This window comes from Akebia trifoliata, chromosome 3 (genome assembly GCF_017979445.1).
Source record: "Akebia trifoliata isolate Shusen 1 chromosome 3, ASM1797944v1, whole genome shotgun sequence".
Taxonomy (NCBI): Eukaryota; Viridiplantae; Streptophyta; class Magnoliopsida; order Ranunculales; family Lardizabalaceae; genus Akebia; species Akebia trifoliata.
This window is the reverse complement of record NC_141377.1, coordinates 32,576,075-32,596,846: the sequence shown is the minus strand read 5'-3', so window position 1 is coordinate 32,596,846 and position 20,772 is coordinate 32,576,075. Positions and strand designations below refer to the sequence as shown.

At 36.1% G+C, this 20,772-nt stretch overlaps 1 protein-coding gene across 2 annotated transcripts; it reads left to right on the top strand.

The window, feature by feature from the left end:
* The first annotated feature begins 6,089 nt into the window (after positions 1-6,089).
* Positions 6,090-19,483, top strand: EMB3103 (Pentatricopeptide repeat (PPR) superfamily protein). Of its 2 annotated transcripts, XM_086434467.1 has the most exons (10): positions 6,090-6,510; positions 8,081-8,165; positions 8,797-9,060; positions 11,661-11,963; positions 14,387-14,491; positions 16,387-16,486; positions 17,287-17,606; positions 18,055-18,231; positions 18,316-18,444; positions 19,009-19,483. In XM_086434467.1, exons 1-10 carry the CDS (start codon positions 6,170-6,172, stop codon positions 19,237-19,239), a joined length of 2,055 nt encoding a protein of 684 aa, XP_086290593.1. In that variant the 5' UTR covers positions 6,090-6,169; the 3' UTR covers positions 19,240-19,483. The 2 variants fall into 2 exon arrangements, with proteins under 2 accessions (XP_086290593.1, XP_086290594.1); XM_086434468.1 differs by lacking the exon at positions 8,797-9,060.
* The last annotated feature ends 1,289 nt before the right edge of the window (positions 19,484-20,772 follow it).

Here is a 20,772-nt window from a genome sequence, read left to right as displayed (position 1 = left end):
TGGGAGAACATAAAATAAAGTTGGAAGAGGTATTATTGAAAAGGAGCAAAAGAAGAAAGATAATAAAGTTGAGGCTAAAAAAGGGAGAAGAGAAAATACAAAAGTCATCCTTCGAAATTTATGGGGAGATTATATCCCAACTCCTACTTATACAAGGATTAAAATTGGGAAGATAAACATTGTTTTTTTATTATATAGACAATGAGAAAGTGGTATGTGCAATAGCATATATATATTAAAAGGGTTTATTCATAATTTAAAATATTGATTAAAAGATTTTTGAAGATTACATAGTACAAAGTATATTTTTTAAATATTGAAAACTGGCCACCATGATTATAGTGTCCTGGGTTACATTTTGTTTTAGCAAATTACCAAAACGGTGCACTAGTTATCTTATTTCTAAAAATGGTACTTTATCGTTTTCAAAAATAAGTTATTTTCCCAAAAAAATAAATTTTAAAATGAATAATGTTTTTATACCAAAAATGTCATTTTAACATATTTTTATAAAATAATATATACACATTGTTTAAGAAAAGCAGATAAAAGTATTATTGCTTAACTATAATAATGTTTTCTTTCAAGATTTAATTTATTCCAGCACTCAACGACCTTGTAGGTAATTGTCTACGTCAATAGAGATTTAAAAACAAAAAAAATCATCATCTACGTTAGAGTTAAGGTATTGTAGATCTCTAAACAAGGGTGTCGAGTGCATAAATAAACAAAATATTGAAAGGAAACATCATTGTATTAAAATAGTTATATTTCTACGTGTTTACTTAAAGAGGGATGTATTTGTTATTTTATAAAAAGATGCTAAAATGGTATTTTGGTATCAAAACACTATTCATTTAAAAAAAATATATTTTGATAAAATAACTTATTTTTGAAAGCGGTAAGTTATCACTTTTGGAATTGAGAGGAATAGTGCAACGTTTTGTTTTGTTTTTTTTTTTTTTTTCAATTTTTAGTGCACGTTTTGGTAAATTACGCATTTTTTATTTTTGACCAAAATGACTACGATTATATTAAGTCTAAATGTAAATGTGGGGGTATTTATGAGATCCAAATATTGGTGTCAAATCACTTCTACTTTGTTTTCTCTCATTGTATTAGTAAAGATAGAATTTATGTTAAAATGATATTATTATAAGGCCGACAGGGAGCATGGTTTTCAATATTTGATTTGTATCATCCTGTTCACGAACCATATCAAGATGACTCATTGGAGAAGATGGTTAATTTTTTCATATGTGTAAATTGTTAAAATGGAGCAAAAGAAGAAGAAGATGGGCATCTCATCTCAATCCCAAACAATATTTAAAACCACGAATGGGAGATGCTCATTAAAAAATCTTACTATTTATAAACAATAGATATTAAAATAATTAAAAATATCTAAAAATAAAATAAGTCAATTAACTTGGTCAATATTTTCAAAATATCATATGTCGTTTGGGATCTTGGACGGGGTAATTGATAAACGAATTACACTGACTACCTTGCCCAATTATTTCCAAAACCAAACCCCAAGTCATCACAATTTCGAATTAGTTATTAAACTTTAGTTGTATGTCACCTAAGTAGTGACAATCCCTTTTTTGACAAGCATGTACAACAACAACAACAAAACCTTACACCAGAGATTTGGGGGCGACTTAACGATTTTAAGAAGTACATAAACAACACCAAAGCCTCCCCAAAAATTTGGGATCAGCCAAACATTTTTTGTTCCTCCACTCCATTATGTCAAAAGCTTATTCTTTTGTTATTGAGAAACAGGTTGGAAACTTAAATAATGGAAATCGATTGTCAAGGTGACTCGTACTATTTTCTCATGTTTCATCGATTGTTGGAGATTACATATTTCTAAAGTTTGAGTATTTTTTACATTTATCCATTAGGTTTTGATGTGTGTGTATATATATATATATATATATATATATCAATATCAGATCCTCAGGATTTCTAGACATACGACTAACAAAGATGGTGGAAGTTCCTTCATCTTGACTATTGCCTAACATTCTTTAATTCATTCATCTTATTATTCATTTGACTTCAACCCCTGGTTTATTTGACAAATACCTCAAGGAAATATAAGTTATTTATGTTTTCATTGATTTATTTTTAATCCCCTTTGTCACAGACCCTACCTCTCATTACCTAGTGCCCATGCGGCATTCTAGCCAATCCTCACAATCTAGCTCGAGGCAATCTTACCCGTTTGTCTTGGGAGTCATCCCAACTCACTTAGGTACACACAGTCTCAAGAGAATCCTCGCATACTTGTGTAGAATTTGGAAGCTTTACTTACTCTTTAAACTTGATCACAAATAAGGACTCCTTCCCTATTCATAGACTTTGAAAGAGGTTACATTAATTAATTATAATATTTTACATCTATCTAAATCTATAGAACATTCCTAAAATCTCTACACTCCCTAAATTTAGGATACTCCTAAAGAAATATCTACACATAATCTAGATGTTTCTACTACAACATGGAACACAACAAGAACCTTTCAGATTTTTTCAAAGTATGCCACACTTTTCTAGAACCCATCTAGGTTTTTATCGCAATTTTTCTAAAACATTTAAAAATGAGGAAATTCTTGATTTCTCAGTAAACCTGTGACAACACTTCCCCACCTTATTATGCGAACGGCCTCGTCGTGTGTTAACATCCATTTTCTATCTAAGACATTTCTTAGGCTCATCATTCCCTCACCCAATTCAAGTTTACTCATTTGTTTTGTCTTTATTATCATCGTGTTGCTTCCTTGAGTCTCCCATTGACCCCTCGCTTAGCTCGTTGCTCGTGCCCATCTAGCTTTCTTGACCTTGGTAAACTTTCGTCTTCAATAACCGCAAACTTGTTATAAGCTTCCCCTTTAACTTCTCTTAAAGAGCACCATACACGGTAGTCCCTCATCCAATATCATCATCACATTAAGGTTTGAGATGGGTATCACCTTGGCATCCCTGAAGTTTTCCATCCCCAAAATTACCTTGTATTCATCCAATGATTGGAGTTCGTTGTTCAGACCACCCTCCAACACGAACCTTCATGGTTTTTGCTACCCCGTAAATAGACTTAGGGCCTGTGTGGATTGACTTTTCTAAGTACTTTTGACTTTTGCGGGGAGTCAGAAGCACTTTAAAGGTGTTTGGATAAATAACTCATGGAAAGAACTACTTTACTATAGAGTCATTTTAGTGTTTTTTTACGGAATACCGATGGTGTTACTTCTCTAAATTACTCTTGCGGGATTGGGACAAGTATGCCCCTCATAAATTTTGAAAATTACCTACCTTCAAAAAGGCAATTGGAATAATATTATATTACTATCCATTGATATGGTGGTAGCCTTTTGGTGTAACATTTGGGACAAGTATACCCCTCATAAAATTTGAAAATTACAAGCATACTCTCAAAAATGCAACTGCAATAATACTATATTATTATCCATTGATTTAGCATTTGGGACAAGTATACCCCTCATAAATTTTGAAAATTACAAGTATATCCTCAAAAATGCAATTAAATAATATTTTATTATTATCCATTGATGTGGTGGTAGCCTTTTAGTGTAGCATTTGAATTTGAATTTCTACCTCCTCCAATTGCTCACTCAATGATTTATTCATGAGCATTCCAACCATGGTTGAAATTTTCTTATTGCAAGATTGATATGAACAATTACTATCCATTGATGTGGTGAAAGCTTCTTCATATTTTTAGTAGTCGTATATATTTGCTCACAATATCTTCTATTTATTTATAATTGTTAGGTGTTTATATTAGTTTTTATGGATAAAAATAATATCTTTTATTTCTTTTGAAAAATAATTTGTTGAGTTATAATGTTAAAATAGTAATTGATACTTATAAGGGCATTTTGATCATTTTAACAGAATCTAAAATAGTTTACAAATAAAAAAATCTATCAAAAATACTTATAACAGTACTTTTTAGAACCTGCATCCAAACACACAATAGTTATCCACCTACTTCAGACAGTACTTCAAAAAGTACTTATGTTCTAAGTATTTTTGGCTCCTGTATCCACACGGGCCCTTAGCCTTTGAGATAACTATCTTAACCTTATTGGTTTCCTTTGCTAGTCAAAGGCCTAGTTTTTTCGCTTATTCCTTGGACACAAAGTTATACGTAATCCATGTGTTCACCAATGCATGTGTCACCTTCCCATTCATGACCATATTTGCGAACATTAATCCCTTCCTCGTGGGTTTTGCCCCCAAAATCCCATGTATTGTGTTGATAATTGTAGGGTCCCTACCCTTATATTATCATTTTCTTCCTCTGTGGTTCTTCTACCCTCCCAAAGTTCATATCCTCCTGATGCGGGCACTCCAACACCTTGTGGTTTCCACTACATATGAAGCATCTCCAATACCCCATAAGGGATCTTGGCTAATCTTAGGGTGTTTTCCTTTATTGGTCCATCTATCCATCCTTGGTCTCATGGGCTTCCCAACTTTGGCCTTGTCCTTCCCTAAAGTTCCCATGGTTATCTTTGAAGATTCACTATTGTTATCTCGATCAGGTAAATGTTCGGTTGTTGCCATAGTTGAAGCCAAGTTTATGATCCCTCTCCTTAGTAACTTTTGTTCTACCCATGATTGAAGTTTGTCCACGAAAAACGACAACTTGTCTTTCTTGTTAATGTTGGTTATGTCGAGCAACAACGTCGCAAATTGCTTCACACACTCATGTATCAATCCCATGTGCCTCAAGCTCTTCAAGTTCTTCCTAGCTAGGTACTCCACATTCTCTAGAAAGAATTTCCTTATCAACTCACCTTCGATATCCTTCCATGTCCAAATGGCATAAAGACCTCTCTCGACGTCAATTGACCTCCATCGCCACCACAATGTCGCATCATCTATGAGACATAACAGTCGCATGCACTCGTTCTTATTCGTCCATGAGCCTAGTGGCCTTGAAATAGTTATCAGCATGCCAAAGAAAGTTATCCAAACCCTTATGATTTGGGTTCTGGGGCTCTAACCCGGGGAACATCCCTTGATGCCATAGACTCATTCCCTATTTTGCCTATGCATGCCTCCACGACTTCCATTCGAATCTCCAAGGTAGCATCCCTTCCTAGCTCCCTCGATATGTCTTGCCTACCATCACGTGACTTGTCATGTCTTTCTTTAGGGATTACATCTCCCATTGTTAGTTCATCCACCAATTGACCTCTAACGACACAGTTCCACACTAACCACGTACCTGAATTCATTCAATTAAGTTCTCCATGTACTCTATCAATTTCCCTAGAGTTGAATTTTGCTTAGATACCTGTAGATGCAAGAATTTGCTCTACACTTTTCCTCTCTCCAAGCTCGGGCGGACCTGCAAATCAGCCCACTCTGACGATCAAGTTAAACAAGTTGATCAATGTAATTCAGTTTTTTTTTTAGAGAAGAAGAATTCGAACCTCTTTTACCCATAGTCCTCTTCCTTTTATAGGCATTAAACTTGATCGTTTTCTGTGTCACCCTTTGAAATGACCCAGGGCAGTTAGTTTACTAAGGGCAGTTAGCCCACTCTCTGACACGTCAGCTGCAGGGGTTGTTACAACTGCCCTGCCACTTCTGGGATAATCAGAGCTGATCTGACATGATGTGGGTTGTTAGAGCTGTCAATCAATGGCACATCTGTCAGATCCGTCTTACCGACCTATACTGTCACTGTCCGAACTACCCAACTGGTCGGTGGCTCAGGTCTGAGCTGGACATCTGTGCATCCGAAGAATTTAGTCAACTGGGCTAATGTAGCAGTCTATCCAAGCTTAAAATTATAACTTCCGGGCTTTGCTTGAGCCACGTGTCCACGTTCAAGAATTTCCCCCACAATACCAATTGTCATAGACCTAAGCCTTATGACCAAGCACTCGTGCGAGACTCAAACTAATTCCCACGATCTAGCTGAAAGTCTGCCTTACCCACATGTTCTAGGAGTCACTCAACTCACGGTGACTCATTCGAGTTGACTCGGTCTTGTCCGGTCCCATTTTTAAAACCTTTGACCAGACAATTAGCCGTGTATCCAATTATCCACAAATATCCGAAGTTCAAAATGCTCTCTTTCTTTCTCTCATAAGAGTGAGAGAGAGAGAGAGAGAGAGAGAGAATGGAGAGCTTTATTAGGAGCAGTAATGGTGGCGGAGGGTTTCAGCATCTCCTGACTCGCTCATCTCCTATACCCTCCTTCATTTCTTCTCCAATTCCCACCACTAATAACAACAACAACCACTACAATAAGAAGAAGAAGAAGAAGAAGATACGTTGTTGCATCGCTTCAGCGGCCAACACTAATCTCAAGGAATTCATCAACCCTAGAACGTCCAATGTCACTTCTTCCTCTTCCACCTCCAAATTCCAAAGGAAATCAGTCACAATTACCGACTCAATGAGACGAGCTGCAGTCCAAGACATCATACGAGCCCACAATTTGGATTCTGCACTTGCAAGGTTTATCCTCCATTTATAACCAATTTCATATAATGTCGAAATTACTTGGATTTAGCAAATTAATTTATCATTTTTGTTCCATCTAGAATATGATGAATGGCTAGCCAAAAAAAAATCTGTTAATTGTAGATTAAATAAACCACTAAGTTTGTATGGTAAGAAGTTTGGTATTTTGAGCATGATTTGTTGTAGATAGTGCAAACTTACCAGACACGTGTACACACTGCACAAATGCCACATGGCACGTGCCACCTGTTTTTTTTTATAGGTAAAGATGGGTTAGTGGTTAGCAACTTAGCATAAGGAGTATGGGTTCAAGGGGGTCTGAACCTAGGATGTCGAAACAACTCCCCACATGTCTTTTCACTTAGCTAAGTTGACACTACTTCTTGCCTGCTGGTTCCATATGTATGCCAGCTAGGTTCCATGGACCTGCCACCGTAAGTTACACGCTCGCCAACTATGCCACTTACCTGCGTCACACTGCTCTTGGAATGTATGCTTCATGAGCATGGACCACTTTGTTGTGAGGTTAACACAATGTGATGCCTCCTTACACAATGTAGGAATATGGAACCAACTCCACCAAGGGTCATCAATGGGGTGGCTTTTCACGAGCTCTTCAATGTCAAGCTAAATATGTCCAAAATAGTTTTGGGTGGGAGAGTGGGGAAACCACGCTCCCTTTTGGATGTAATGTGTGGAGAGGTATCCTTAAAACCTTGTCATAATTTCGTTGTAGGGTGGGGTTTCAGATGGGGAAGGGTGCAAGATAAGATTATGGGAAGACCATTGGTGTGTACCATCGCCACTCAAAGCTCAATTCACAATTTTGTTTTCTTTTTCACCTAAGAAAAGTTTGCCCATTCAATACTCTTCATTTGGGCCATGGGTGACTTATCTTCGGACTTTGGAGTCAAAAGAAATTTAAGCAAATGGGAGATGAGGACGCATCTCATTTAATAAGTTGCATCGATTCCATTCCCTCACTCCCTTGGAGGAATACCATTCCGGGAGGAATTCTTCGCAGTCAGATCATTATATCAATCTCTCTCCCTAGTCCCTCATTCTAATTTCCCTTTTTTTGTTAGTTGGTTAGAGTCCAAAGTTTCTAAATTCTAAGGTTGCTTTCTTTATATGGTTAGTCATCTAGGGAAAATCCTTACTTTGGAAAATTATAGAGTTAGGAGCATTACCTTGGTCGACTTTTGTTGTATGCGTAAAGCTAGCGGTGAATTGGTCAACAGTTATTTATTTTTATTTTTTTATGTTTTGGTGTTGCCACAGGGTAAGCCTATTTTTAATGAGATCAGTAACTCTGTGCTAGTAGAAATTGAACCAATTACCCAGGTCAATGGTATAATCACCCAAAGTTACTTGTAGTCCTCGAGTACTCCACTCCATTTTTTGTACTGCCTGTATAGTTTAGGTTCTTGAAATCAATTAAATCTTGTTCAGCTCATGGAAGATTTTACTTTTATTTTACATATGTGATATGATCAGTGGAGTATTCCTTTAATGGCTGAAGAGTGCAGTTAATCGATAATAATTGAGACCTTTTTTTCCCCAGATCTGGAGAGATGTTGCAGGTGCAAGATTTAAATTATATTTTGTGCTACTTTGGGAAGTTAAAAAGATGGAAGGATATTTCTCAGGTGCTTCTAGTTGACAAACTGCAATTCTTTTCTTGGATAACAAGATATTCTAAATATTGGCGTTTCCAACTATTTTGACTCTGTCTCTTCATTTTTAGAATTGGACAAGCATGGCTATCTAGAAATTTCTTTTACAGAGATTCTATTGACACACAAATTTTTGCTAAAGCCATCCTAATTCATATGTAAATCACCAAAGAATTAACACACATCTTGGGGTGTTGTTAGTAAAAGCTGGTGTGGCAATGGAAGTTCTCTTTCTTATAACATGAATTATTCTTTCATATTTTACCTGCTTATCGTCGATTGTATTCTCTTGTCCATGCTTAATATTTGATAGCAAGATAATATGCTAAGAAAGGGTTTGATTAAGCTTAGAAAAATTGTCCTTTGATTTTTCTTTTTCTAAAAAGAAATTTCTATTATTATTAGTTTTTTAAAATTCTTTGAAATTTTCATTTTAAGGAGGATTTTTTCGCCTGAACTTCCATACAGGGCCTTAAAGTTAAAATATTACAATATTGAGTTACATGCATTAGTGCTTATATTTTTGACATTTTCTTGTTTTTTTTGAAAGCTGAACTTGATTTATTCATTTTCATTTTCTTATGGTTGGTGATGATTATTGCAGCTGTTTGGTTGGATGAAGAAACATGGGAAGGTTGATGTTGCATCTTATAGCAGTTTCATCAAGTTCCTAGGGAAGGGCTTCAATTCCATAAAGGCTCTAGAAGTGTACAATAGCATTCAAGATGAATCGACCAGAAATAATGTCTTTATCTGTAATTCTATTCTAGGTTGCCTGGTCAGAAATGGGAAGTTTGAGAGTAGCCTTAAATTGTTTGATGAGATGAAGAATGGTGGTCTAATGCCAGATGTTGTCACTTATAGTACTGTATGCTCGTTAACTCCCATTCTATGATTTTGTTTGTGTTAACCAACCAACTACTCCAAAAGACCGATCTGTTGGAGAGGGTAAGGAGTATGAATATAAGAGGGTCGAGAGGCTTAATTGGGGTAAGACACATCTGAGAGTGGAGGAAAATATACACTCAATACTCCCCCTTACCCATAAGGGTGGAAAGAATTGAACCTATGACCTATATGAACCTAGTGCTCTGATACCATGTTAACCGACCAACTACTCCAAAAGATCGATTTGTTGGAGAGGGGGGAGAACTATGAGTATAGGAGGGTCACAGGGCTTAACTAGGGTATGGGTCGTATGACACACCCAAGAGTGAAGGAAAATATACACTCAACACTCCCCCTCACCCATAAGGGTGGAAAGAATCAAATTCGTGACCTATACGAACTTAGTGCTCTGATACCGTGTTAACCAACCTACTACTACAAAAGACCGATCTGTTGGAGAGTTGGAGAACTATGAATATAAGATGGTCACGGGGCTTAATTGGGTATGACACACCCGAAAGTGGAGGAAAATATACACTCAACACTCCTCCTCACCCACAAGGGTGAAAAGAATCGAACCCGTGACCCATATGAACCTAGTGCTTTGATACTATGCTAACCAACCAACTACTCCAAAAGATCGATTTGTTGGAGAGAGGGGGAGAATTATGAATATCAAAGGGTCATAGGGATTGACTTGGGTATGACACACCCGAGAGGGGAGGAAAATATACACTCAACACTCCCCCTCATCCATAAGGCTGGAAAGAATCAAACCCATGACCTATATGAACCTATTGTGATACCATGTTTTTTTTTTTTTTTTTTTTTATCGTTAAAAATGATTTTATTGCTAAGAAAACAAGGGGTCGAGAAGACCCACCAATACAAAGAAAAGAAAAGAAACGAAGAAAGCAAGGCACAAAAGCAACAACAATGAAACACACACGACAAGGCGCACACCCTGTCTCATCTTGCCACAAAATTTTCAAAGAAGATTCCCTTGAATTCCTTATAAAGTTTGCACCAAGAGAACAAGAACTCCAAGATAGAATGAACTAGTCCTTCCAACGTGGAAACTTTCCCTTCAAAGATACGTCGGTTCCGTTCTTTCCAAATGCTTCAATAGATTGCAAAAGGAGTCAAATACCAAAGAATCCGCTTCGATAACAAGAAAGAACCTCCCCATGACAACCAAATTTCCAAAGTCGACTTGACGGAGCGGGGAAAACAACCCACATTACCGAATAAAGACAAGAAATGCGACCAAGCGAGATGAGCTACCCGGCAATGAATGAAAAGATGATCCACTGATTCCGCCTGAGAACCGCACATACAACATTGATTAGGAGAAATAAAGCCTCTTTTGATTAATTGATCCAACGTTGCGAGTCTCCCTAATGCCGCCAATCAAAGAAAACAAGATATCTTAGGGGGTATCCTACCACCCCAAACAACTAGATGAGGGAAGGATGATGTGCTCTTTGGGCGAATACCATTGTACAGAGATTTAACCGTGAACCTTCCATCCCTAGTATCTTCTCACAGTCTCTTGTCATCCAACGAGTTATGCCTATAGTTATTCTCCACCATAACAATTAGCCTCCCTAGCATATCTACTTACCTCCCAGTCATGGAAGGTTCTTCTAAACCCAAAATCCCAGTTTGTCAAACTATTAACAAAAGTCTTGTAAACCGAGATAACTTGATTCTTTTTTTAAGACAAGTTAAAGAGATCCGGAAACAAGTCCTTAGGAGGACCATTCCCACACCATCAATCCTCCCAGAATCTCACCTTACTCCCTTTCCCAACCTTATATTTCACTCTTTTCTTGAAAAGTGTAAGTCTTTTCAGGATACCCTTCCACACCCCACACCCCATCGCGCCTCTCGCCGGACCACTCTCTCAACCATTCTCTTTTCCCCATATTTATCAACAATAACTCTTCTCCAAAGACTCTCCCCTTCTTCCCCAAACCTCTAAAGCCATTTCCCCAATAAAACCGAATTCATAAATCCAAAATTCTGAAAACCTAAACCCCCATTTTTCTTAGGCATGCATAACTTACTCCAACCCACCCAATGATGTTTTCTCAAACCTCCTTTGCCATGCCACAAAAATTCACAACAAATTCTTTGTAATTGCACTTTTACTTTCCTTGGCAATAAGAAGAGAGAAAAGATGTATATCGGGATACTCGCTAAAGCACTTTTGATGAGTGTAATCTTCCCTCCTTTGGATAAAAGCTTAGCTTTCCAAGTACTTAATCTTTTTCTCATCCTTTCGATTACCGACTCCCAGATATCTTTGCTTGTGTAACCCATTCCCAACGGTAGTCCCAAATATGTGGTTGGAGAGGGGTGAGCCATGGATATAAGGGTCATGGGGCTTAACTGGGGTATGACACTTGAGAGTGGAGGAAAATATACACTCGGCAGTTTGTATGTTGTTGTTCTCTTAAAATAAAAAAAAGCTAATGCTTAAAAAAAAAAAAAAAACCTTCTATGGTTTGTGGTTTTATACTATTTTAATTGAGATGCTCATTTCACTTTTTTAACCATTGTCTCTTGTCATGCTAGCTGCTTGCAGGTTGCATAAAAAACAAACATCTCTATTCAAAGGCATTGCAGCTCCTCCAGGAACTGAAAGATAACGGTTTACACATGGACAATGTAATCTATGGGACACTTTTATCTATTTGTGCTTCAAATAATCGATGCGAAGAAGCAGAGGCATTTTTCCAGCAGATGAAGGATGAAGGCTTTTCTCCTAATTTATTCCATTACAGTGCTTTGCTTAATGCATATTCAATGGATGCAAACTATACAAAGGCCGATGATTTGGTTAAAGAAATGAAATCCACGGGGTTGGTACCAAATAAGGTTTGTTTTGATGTTTATTAGTTATTTATATTCTTAGTTTAGTTTATGTAAGTAATAGCACAGATAAGTTATGTTTCTGTTTGCTTTATCATAAAAATATCAAAATTGCACTATAATTCAGAAAAAAATTAGCCAGGGATGCAATAGTAGTTCTTTAATGTATCATTTTACATTGATTAGTTGACGTTATTTCTTTTAGTGGAACATTCTGAAAAGTTCATCGAAATATCTTTCAAAATTTCTAGTAAGTAATTTTGCAAATGGACTGGGTGGCACCAGGCAAAGGGTCTCCCTATGTTCAGCTCCCAGCAGCAAGAATCTTCTACCCAACATCTCACTCCTCTCTTGCTTCTGATCATAAATAGTTGAATTCCTAGTTTTGGATGACTCTCTCACACCTAACATAGAACCGCTTCCTGGTGCATCCGGTACAGGCCCAACTTGACTCCAAACATATCTATGTGGGATAGGCCCAATATTTTCAGACACAGTACTGATAAGGGTGAAACTTTGTTTGGTTTTGGTCAAATCGCAACCGAACCGACCTAGGTCGGTTCCACTAAACAAGAACCAGATACCTTAGAACCGAACCAAACCAAATTGAATTAAGATCGTTTTGGTTCTGTTCGATTCTTGGGTTGCCAATATCCTATAAAGCTGCTTCCAAACAGTATATATTTTAATAAAAAAATAAATTATCAACAAGAAATATTTCACATAATAAGTCATTAATCTATGTCCTAAGTCCTAAGTTATAAGCACAATCAAATAATCAATCATGCTCCAATTCGTAATATTATTTCATATAATTATTTATTTTATGAGGGGTTTGGTTTTCAGTTTGGTTCGGTTCTATACCAGCCCTATACCAGAACCAAATTGAATTGGTTGGTTCTGCATTTCAACATATTTATCTTCACAACACTTGATTTATGAACACATTTCTTTGTTTCTGAACATTCAACACCATAAAGTCTAGTTGGTTTTATTGTTCCCTTATGAAATCCTTGTAGTTTGATTGGGATGTGTGGTCGCATAGTACTCCCGAAGCACACCTCCACGTTAACACCGACTTTAATTCTTTGGACATACTCCTCAATCTCTACATCCATATATAATAGAATCAAGGTAATGAAAATGATTTCTTTAGGGTATTTCTTGGCTGTCTTATTGGCTTTCCTTTATGTGGGTATCATTACTAAAGTTGCATGCCACATTATCTGTCTTGGTTCTACTAATTCTAAAGCCCTTGGACTCAAAAGCAGTTCCCCAGATTTCAAATTTTGTGTTGACTCCTTTCCCAGTCTCATCATTAGCACTGTGATTCACAAATAACATAAACTTCAAGGGTCTTACTCATTTATATGAGCATTTATCCAAGGTGATGAAAATTGTCCTTTCTGGATATTTTTTGCCCGTGCATATGTTGTTGATAATTGGTATTAACATTTATGTTCTCTTTGCTTTGTATTCTCTTATCATGTGGGTCATAATTCCAATTCCTTTAATATATAAAATCTTATAAAAATAGAGAAGAAAAGACAATGGGCTAACGTACAACAAAGGCTACAAATGTTATTTTGGTTATTAGAAAATAGAGAAAATATCATAAAGCCGCAATTCCTGCTGACCCACCTACTAACGCATTCAACGAAATGGGCCCTCAGTTTTGTGCCATACCATAAAGGGCTCTCAACTTTTACTTTTGATAATAAAACGGGCATTCCTTTTTCATTAAGTTTTGTGTTCTGACCTATCAAATTATACAAGTTTTGTAATTTTTGATATAATTGCAGCTCTCCTTTTTTCCCATATGCAAAACGTCTTCAATTGTTTTTTTTTTCTCTTTTCCATGTGATAAAATAGTTAGATTAATTATAATATTTATTTTCCTATTTCCTTTTTTCGACAAAACAATTTTTCCTTCCTTTCTTGTTTCTATTCCATTATCTCCTCAACCATTTTATGCTAACTGATGTTAAAGGTGAGAAGTCAGGACTCGGGAACCTTTTTAAATATCAAAAGGCAATTTAATTTTTTAATTTTTTTATAGGTAAAGGGTTAATGGTTCGCGAGGTTAGGTTGGGTTCATGGGGGTTTGAACTTAGGACATGGGAACAACACTCCACGCGTCATTACCAACTTAGCTAAGTTGGTACTTCTTAATATCAGAGGGAAAATGTTGGATCCCATTTTGGTATTGTGAAGAATAAGGGCTTTCTTGACTTATTAAATTTTTATAGGTATATTATATGGTATTCCCCTAGAAAGGAAGTTATCTTTAAATCAAAATTTTCTGGAAATTTTTATTTCTTCTACTACCAGTTGCTTCTCCTTCACTTGATATAAATCTCAGTGATTTTTTTTTAGCTCATTTTTTGTTGTCTAGCATTTCTTCACTATGCATTGGCATATCACTGCAGGTTATTTTGACTACTTTATTAAAGGTGTATGTGAGAGCTGGCCTGTTTGAAAGATCAAGAGAATTATTTGTTGAACTAGAAGCGTCGGGTTATGCTGAGGATGAGGTACTGCTAAAACTTTTTGTTTCGTTTTACTATGTAGAAATCAATATAACAAGTACTGCATATTTCATTATTTTCTATACATGTAGTTGGGAAATTTCATGTGTGGTGTTTGTTTAAGCCTTTCTGAGTCATTCTATGATTCATTTGTTGTATAATAGTTGTCAGCTTTGTTCCCAAAGCTTATAAGTAGGTGCCCTGGAAGCATTTTATGTTATCAGTATGATAACAATATGATGTAGGACAACCTAGGTTTTATCGATTCTAGGTCTTTTCTACTTTAGGAAGGGTGGGGAAAGGCTAATTAGGTAGTGAAGAAGAAGGAAAAATCACAGAAAGAGGTTTCAAGAAAAAGTTTCAGGCTTAAAAGATTTTATTGGCCATTGTGAAAGGTTTCAACAAGGCCAATCGGATGTGTGAAACGCAAAAATTTGCAATAGGGTGTTGTAATTAGATTTAAATTAAGGTGAGAAATTGATATATATATATAAAGAAAAAGAAAAAAGAGAGAGATGAAGAAGAAGATGATAGAAAAAATCATCTTGGAATCACATTAAGGGTTCTTGGCATCACATCAAGATGGCTTCAAGCCATATCCAATCACTAGAGAAATTTCTAGAAGAGAGCTATTTTTTTTTTTAAATTCAAATACTTAAGAGAAATCAATTACAATAGCCATATATATAGGCTCTCACATTTTAGACTCAAACACTAATCCTAATATGACTTAAAATTTGACTTTTTGACCTTAAGATGCATACCCTGTCTAAAACTGATACCCTATCAATGCTTGACCTCAACTTTCTCAAAACATACCGGATTAGGAAAATCTTGGGCTTGCTGAATGGGTAAACTGAATAACCTTGTAAATGACAAAAAAATCAACTTTAATAGGACAAGTTTTAACCCCTCAAAATAAGACCTAAAAAAACTGATGTGAATAGTACTCAAACTTCTAAAATAACCAAAAGACAAATCAAAACTAGAATATAATAAATCTAAAACTAATCTCAAGAAAATAAAAGTGGTAAAAATAATAATTCTAGACTCAAGCAAGTGGCAACCTAAATAATTACAAAATGCCCAGTGGAACCCATGGTTGTTGGCTTGATTTGCGTCTCACAGTACAATACTTTCTGATCTCAGCTTACCAATCAAAAAAACAAAACAAAACAATACTTTCTGAGATAATGCTTTGTGAAAGAAAAATAAAGGAATACTGATGTGCGGTATTCAAAATATTAAGGGGTAGTTTGTAATTTATAATTTTTTTAGCCTAGTTTGTAGGTCATGTTGGCCACTTGGGTTGGCTCTTTTATATAATCTTTTTTCATGGTTAATGAAAATTACATCTGTATCACAACAAACAAACAACTAAACTATATCATGTGTTTTCTGTATCAGTGGTACAATAACATAAAAATTGTGCATTAAGGGTGTTAGGGTGGGAAGCTAGGTGGTCGAACATTGGTTCCTAGTAAATTTTAGTTTTGATAAGCAGCTCCTATAAAATTTTCTTGTTTAGGAAGCAACCCATACAGAATCTTTTAAAGATAACTGTTAGGTAAAAATGCTATACACCCATCTGTGGAAAACAATTTTATTATGCCTACTGGAAGTTATTCTTTTCTCATCAGTTTTGGTCCTGGGTGAAATTGAAATAACAACTCAAAATTATAAAAAATTTGTTGAATGTCAGATACTGAAAATTTTGCGTAAAACCCAGGCAGAATTGATTAAACTTTTTGAGATTGTCACTGAAACAGAATCACACAAATTTTGAACATTAACTGATTTTTAAATCTTTGATCAAAGTATTGTCTTTACTGCATCTATTTTGGATTTTTTTTAATTATTATCTGTTAATTTAACTAATGAAATGCAAATTTGCTTATTAGATGCCATACTGTTTATTGATGGATGGCCTTGCAAAGGCTGGACATATACATGAAGCAAAATCAATTTTTGATGAAATGGAGGCAAAAGATGTGAAATCTGGTACGTGTACTGTTGGAAATATCGCACATTATCTATATTTAATGTGTAAGAACAGTAAAACTCGGCAATAATCACCTGTTAGTCTATTATTATTAATAGCTTAGTATATGAATTAATGTGATCCTCCCGAATTCCTTTTCCCGCTCATCCATCTGCACCCACTCCAGACCTGGTGACCTTGGTCCAGATTAACAATGCGAAACACTTTCCTGACTAACACAGTAAGATTTTTAGCCTTACTAGGGTCGTTTTGCTCAAATGGATTACCACATTAGCAATCCAACACCACAGCCCTCCAAGTTTCATCGAAAAACTCAGATCCAAAAATCAAAAAATGATTTCTTTTGAGCTTAATCCAAGGTTTTGAAAATGGACGGCTACCGAACGACATAACTCCCAAACTTGAAATTGAAATTCAACAGTGAAAAACAAAATTCAAGTTCATAAAATTTTGTCCTTTACAACCCTGAAGCATCAGAACATGTTTTTGAATGCCACAAGGTGAGCCCAAGGACCGTTAGTAAGGGTGAAATCCTTACTAACTTAGTTAGGCTAGTCAGACATTAACAATAGGGGTGCCACATGTAAGCTTCTGGATTGCTTAGGAAACCTTTCCCCATAAATGCTCTTTTTGGCATAAATGTTTCTTTGTAACTTGTAAGAATAAAGAATAGTGACTTCATGTGAAAATCATTTTTATCTGTGAAGCATTGATTGTTGAATGTTCATATGTTATGCACGAACCGCTGATTTTAAGAGTCTCTTTGGTGTAACTTTATCGTCGTTTCTCGTATGAGCAGATGGATATTCCCACAGTATCATGATTTCAGCTTTTTGTCGGAGTGGACTTTTGGAGGAAGCAAAGCAGCTTGCGAGAGATTTTGAAGCCAAATATGACAAGTATGACTTGGTCATGTTGAATACAATGCTACGGGCCTATTGCAGAGCAGGTGAAATGGAAAGTGTAATGCAGATGCTGAGAAAGATGGATGAATTGAAAATTTCTCCTGATTGGAATACATTTCACATCCTAATCAAATATTTCTTCAAGGAGAGGTTATATCAGCTTGCATATAAGACAATAGTGGACATGAATAGTAAAGGTCATCAGCCAGATGAGGTAATAGCTTCCCTTCATTATTTATTTGTCGATGATTATATTGAATAATATCCACAATATTTTTTTATTATTAGATCTTGTTGATTCAATAACTTGGGGGGGGGGGGGGGGGTACATGGATGTGCATGGCATCATCAGATACCGATGAGGTTTATTTGTTCTGTCTAAACAATAATCCCTATAATAATAAAGGAAAGGTTGATACATTTTTTAGTATAATAAATGTGTAATGTTTAACTGAGAATGGGTATACAAATGGACGTCTAGGGAACATAATCATACAAGATAAACAAAACATGGGATAGAAATAATTGATTGTTGCATATTATCGTAATTATTATTTTCTCTCTACTAGTGTTGCATGATATTGAAGTAGATAATGCTCTTGACGAGTTAAAATTAGAAGGCTTCAGCTTCAAAAGCCTCTGATATTGTTTATCATCTGCAGGAACTTTGTTCATCCTTAATTTTACAGCTTGGAAAAGTTGGTGCATCATCAGAAGCATTTTCTATTTACAATATTTTGAGATATAGTAAGAGAACAATGTGCAAGGCCCTTCATGGAAAGATGTTAAACATCTTGGTTGCCGGAGGGCTTCTCAAAGAGGCTTATGTAGTAGTAAAGGTATGGTAATAATCATGCTTTCTGAAGTCCAAACCTGTAAGCTATGTTTATAGATTACTTTCTCACAGTTTACATTATGATCAGGACAATGCAGAGCGGATTTCTCGTACTTCTTTGAAGAAGTTTGCAATTTCATTTATGAAATCGGGTAACATTAACTTGATAAATGATGTGATGAAAGCTGTTCACAGTTCTGACCACATGATTGACCAGGTGTGCAAATTTGGGTTCAGTTTTTAAAAAAGCAACCTTATTATTGTTTTAAATAATCTTTTCATGTAAATTTCTTTCAACTGCAAGACAATGATCGTATCCTGCAAATCTATTGCTTCATGGATTGTGTAGGATGAAATATTATAGTTATTTGGTATTCTAATTTACCTAATTATTCAGAGTTATCTATTTTTATTTTCTTTTTCTTAGATTACTCCCCCCATATTCGGTTCGGTTGTTCAATAGCTGTTTTAGACTAATCTGAACTTAATTTTTCTTTTTTTACTATTTTCTTCTTCTCGTGTTTGTTACTTTGTTAATGTGAGACGCAAATCAAGCCAACAATCACGGGTTCCAACAGAAAATTTGTAATTCTTTAGGTTTCCACTTATTTGGGTCTAGATTTAGTTGTCCTGCATCATTTATCCATATCTCTTCACGGTGTCAAAGATCATCTAATCTTACTTTTGGTTTAGCCTAGAAATTTTCAAAAATAAGTCTGCTTTAATTTCACATCTTTTCGTAGTGGAAAGCTTACTCAGGGCTTTTGGTTTGTTAAATCAGGAGGTGTTTGATATGGCCATATCACGTTATATTGGACAACCTGAAAAGAAGGAACTTCTTCTGCAATTGCTTCAATGGATGACAGGACAAGGGTATGTGGTGGACTCATCATCAAGAAATCTTCTTCTCAAGAACTCAGACCTCTTTGGGCGCCATTTAATTGCAGATATCTTATCCAAACAACATAAGATGTCAAAGGTATTGAGAACTCAAGCGAAGAAGGGTAAATGATTTTTGGGTTAGTGAGAGAGTGGCAGTCAAACAAATTTTGGACATGAATTGTTCCTCAATAGGTTGACATATCGCATTGTAGTCACGAAGTGGTAACTGGTCTGAATGCAGTGCCCACAGCGTCACTACCAATCCTTCTACTTCAATGTCTCTCCTTAAAGCATGGATGAATGTCAACAAGTTATACTTCCATGTATCATTATTATGTTATTATTATTGTATCTCCTCCAATGTTTCTCCTTCAGTTTTATCTGATCTCCAGCCCATGAAAGATCAATGTTTCCGTTGAATGGGGTAACACTAATTATGATATTCACAATAGGAGTGACTAATTTCATTTTGATTTTTTTTTTCTTCAAGTTTTGAATATTTTCATGAGAGGATCTGACACAACGGCTTGAGAAAATGGGGAAATAAAGAACAATTGTTTCATAATGTTAATATTTAAGAATTAAAATTCTAAAACAATTTAAAGTTGAGAACATTTGTGTTTGATTTTGTTTGTCACGGATATGGACGTCTGAACGGTGAATGTGGAATAGCATGCCTAATTTTGCAACTGATTCCTAGGATAGGTGTTACAACTAATTCAGTGGTCTTTTTTTACCCTAAGCAAATAAGATTAGCAATTGGTAATTAGTAGGTGAAGGCGGGTTTGGAACTCACGTGGTATCAACACTTGTAGATGTCCAAAGTGTCAATTTAACTAAGTGGTAAGACGTGTGGAGTGTTGTTCTTATATCCTAGGTTCAAACCTTTTAGAATTCAACTTCATTGGCTAATCATTAACCCTATACCTATAAAAAACAAAAACAAAAAGACTGCGTAAATTGTCTTCGATTATACATTAACATGGTTTTCGATCTTGGTAGAAGCTTCGTTGAACCCGACAAGGGAAAACTTTTCATCCAATCCCATTCTCCAAAAGGTGAAGAAAAGAATGTCCACCAAACTCCCAGAATCTGTATTGTGAGCATCGTGGTACATGTGCCACGTTGTCACGACCCTATTCTTTTGAAGCGGGGTCGTGCGGCGCAAGGGGGTCAAATCCACTTGCAAGCCTGTAAAATAATCGTACACCACACACACGTAGCTAGCAAACAAGTAAACGAGGCAATACGAGGCAAAGCCCGGAGGCAACTTTGTTGATATAATATTAATTACACGGTGTAATGCGTTACAAAAGCAATAGATGCGTTACAAGCAAATGATGATCCTATGACACACGGGACTTCCACAGAGCTGGGCTTCAACAACGTGGGTGTAGGCCGGGGATTGGGATAGCACTGACACCCTTCCTACAAAGTGTATGCTAAGTCTTTACTAGGTTTCCAGAAGGAAACATCAAAAGTAGAGCCCGGTCATACTCCCTTATTACGAAAATGCCACTAAGCTAACAAGTGTGCCCTGGCACGGGGCTGACACGTACCCTAAGCTAACAGATATGCCCTAGTACGGGGGCTGACATGACTTCATAACGAGCCTTACATAGTATTACATGGGTGCTCTCGGGTGACTCCTGGGCGAGCTACA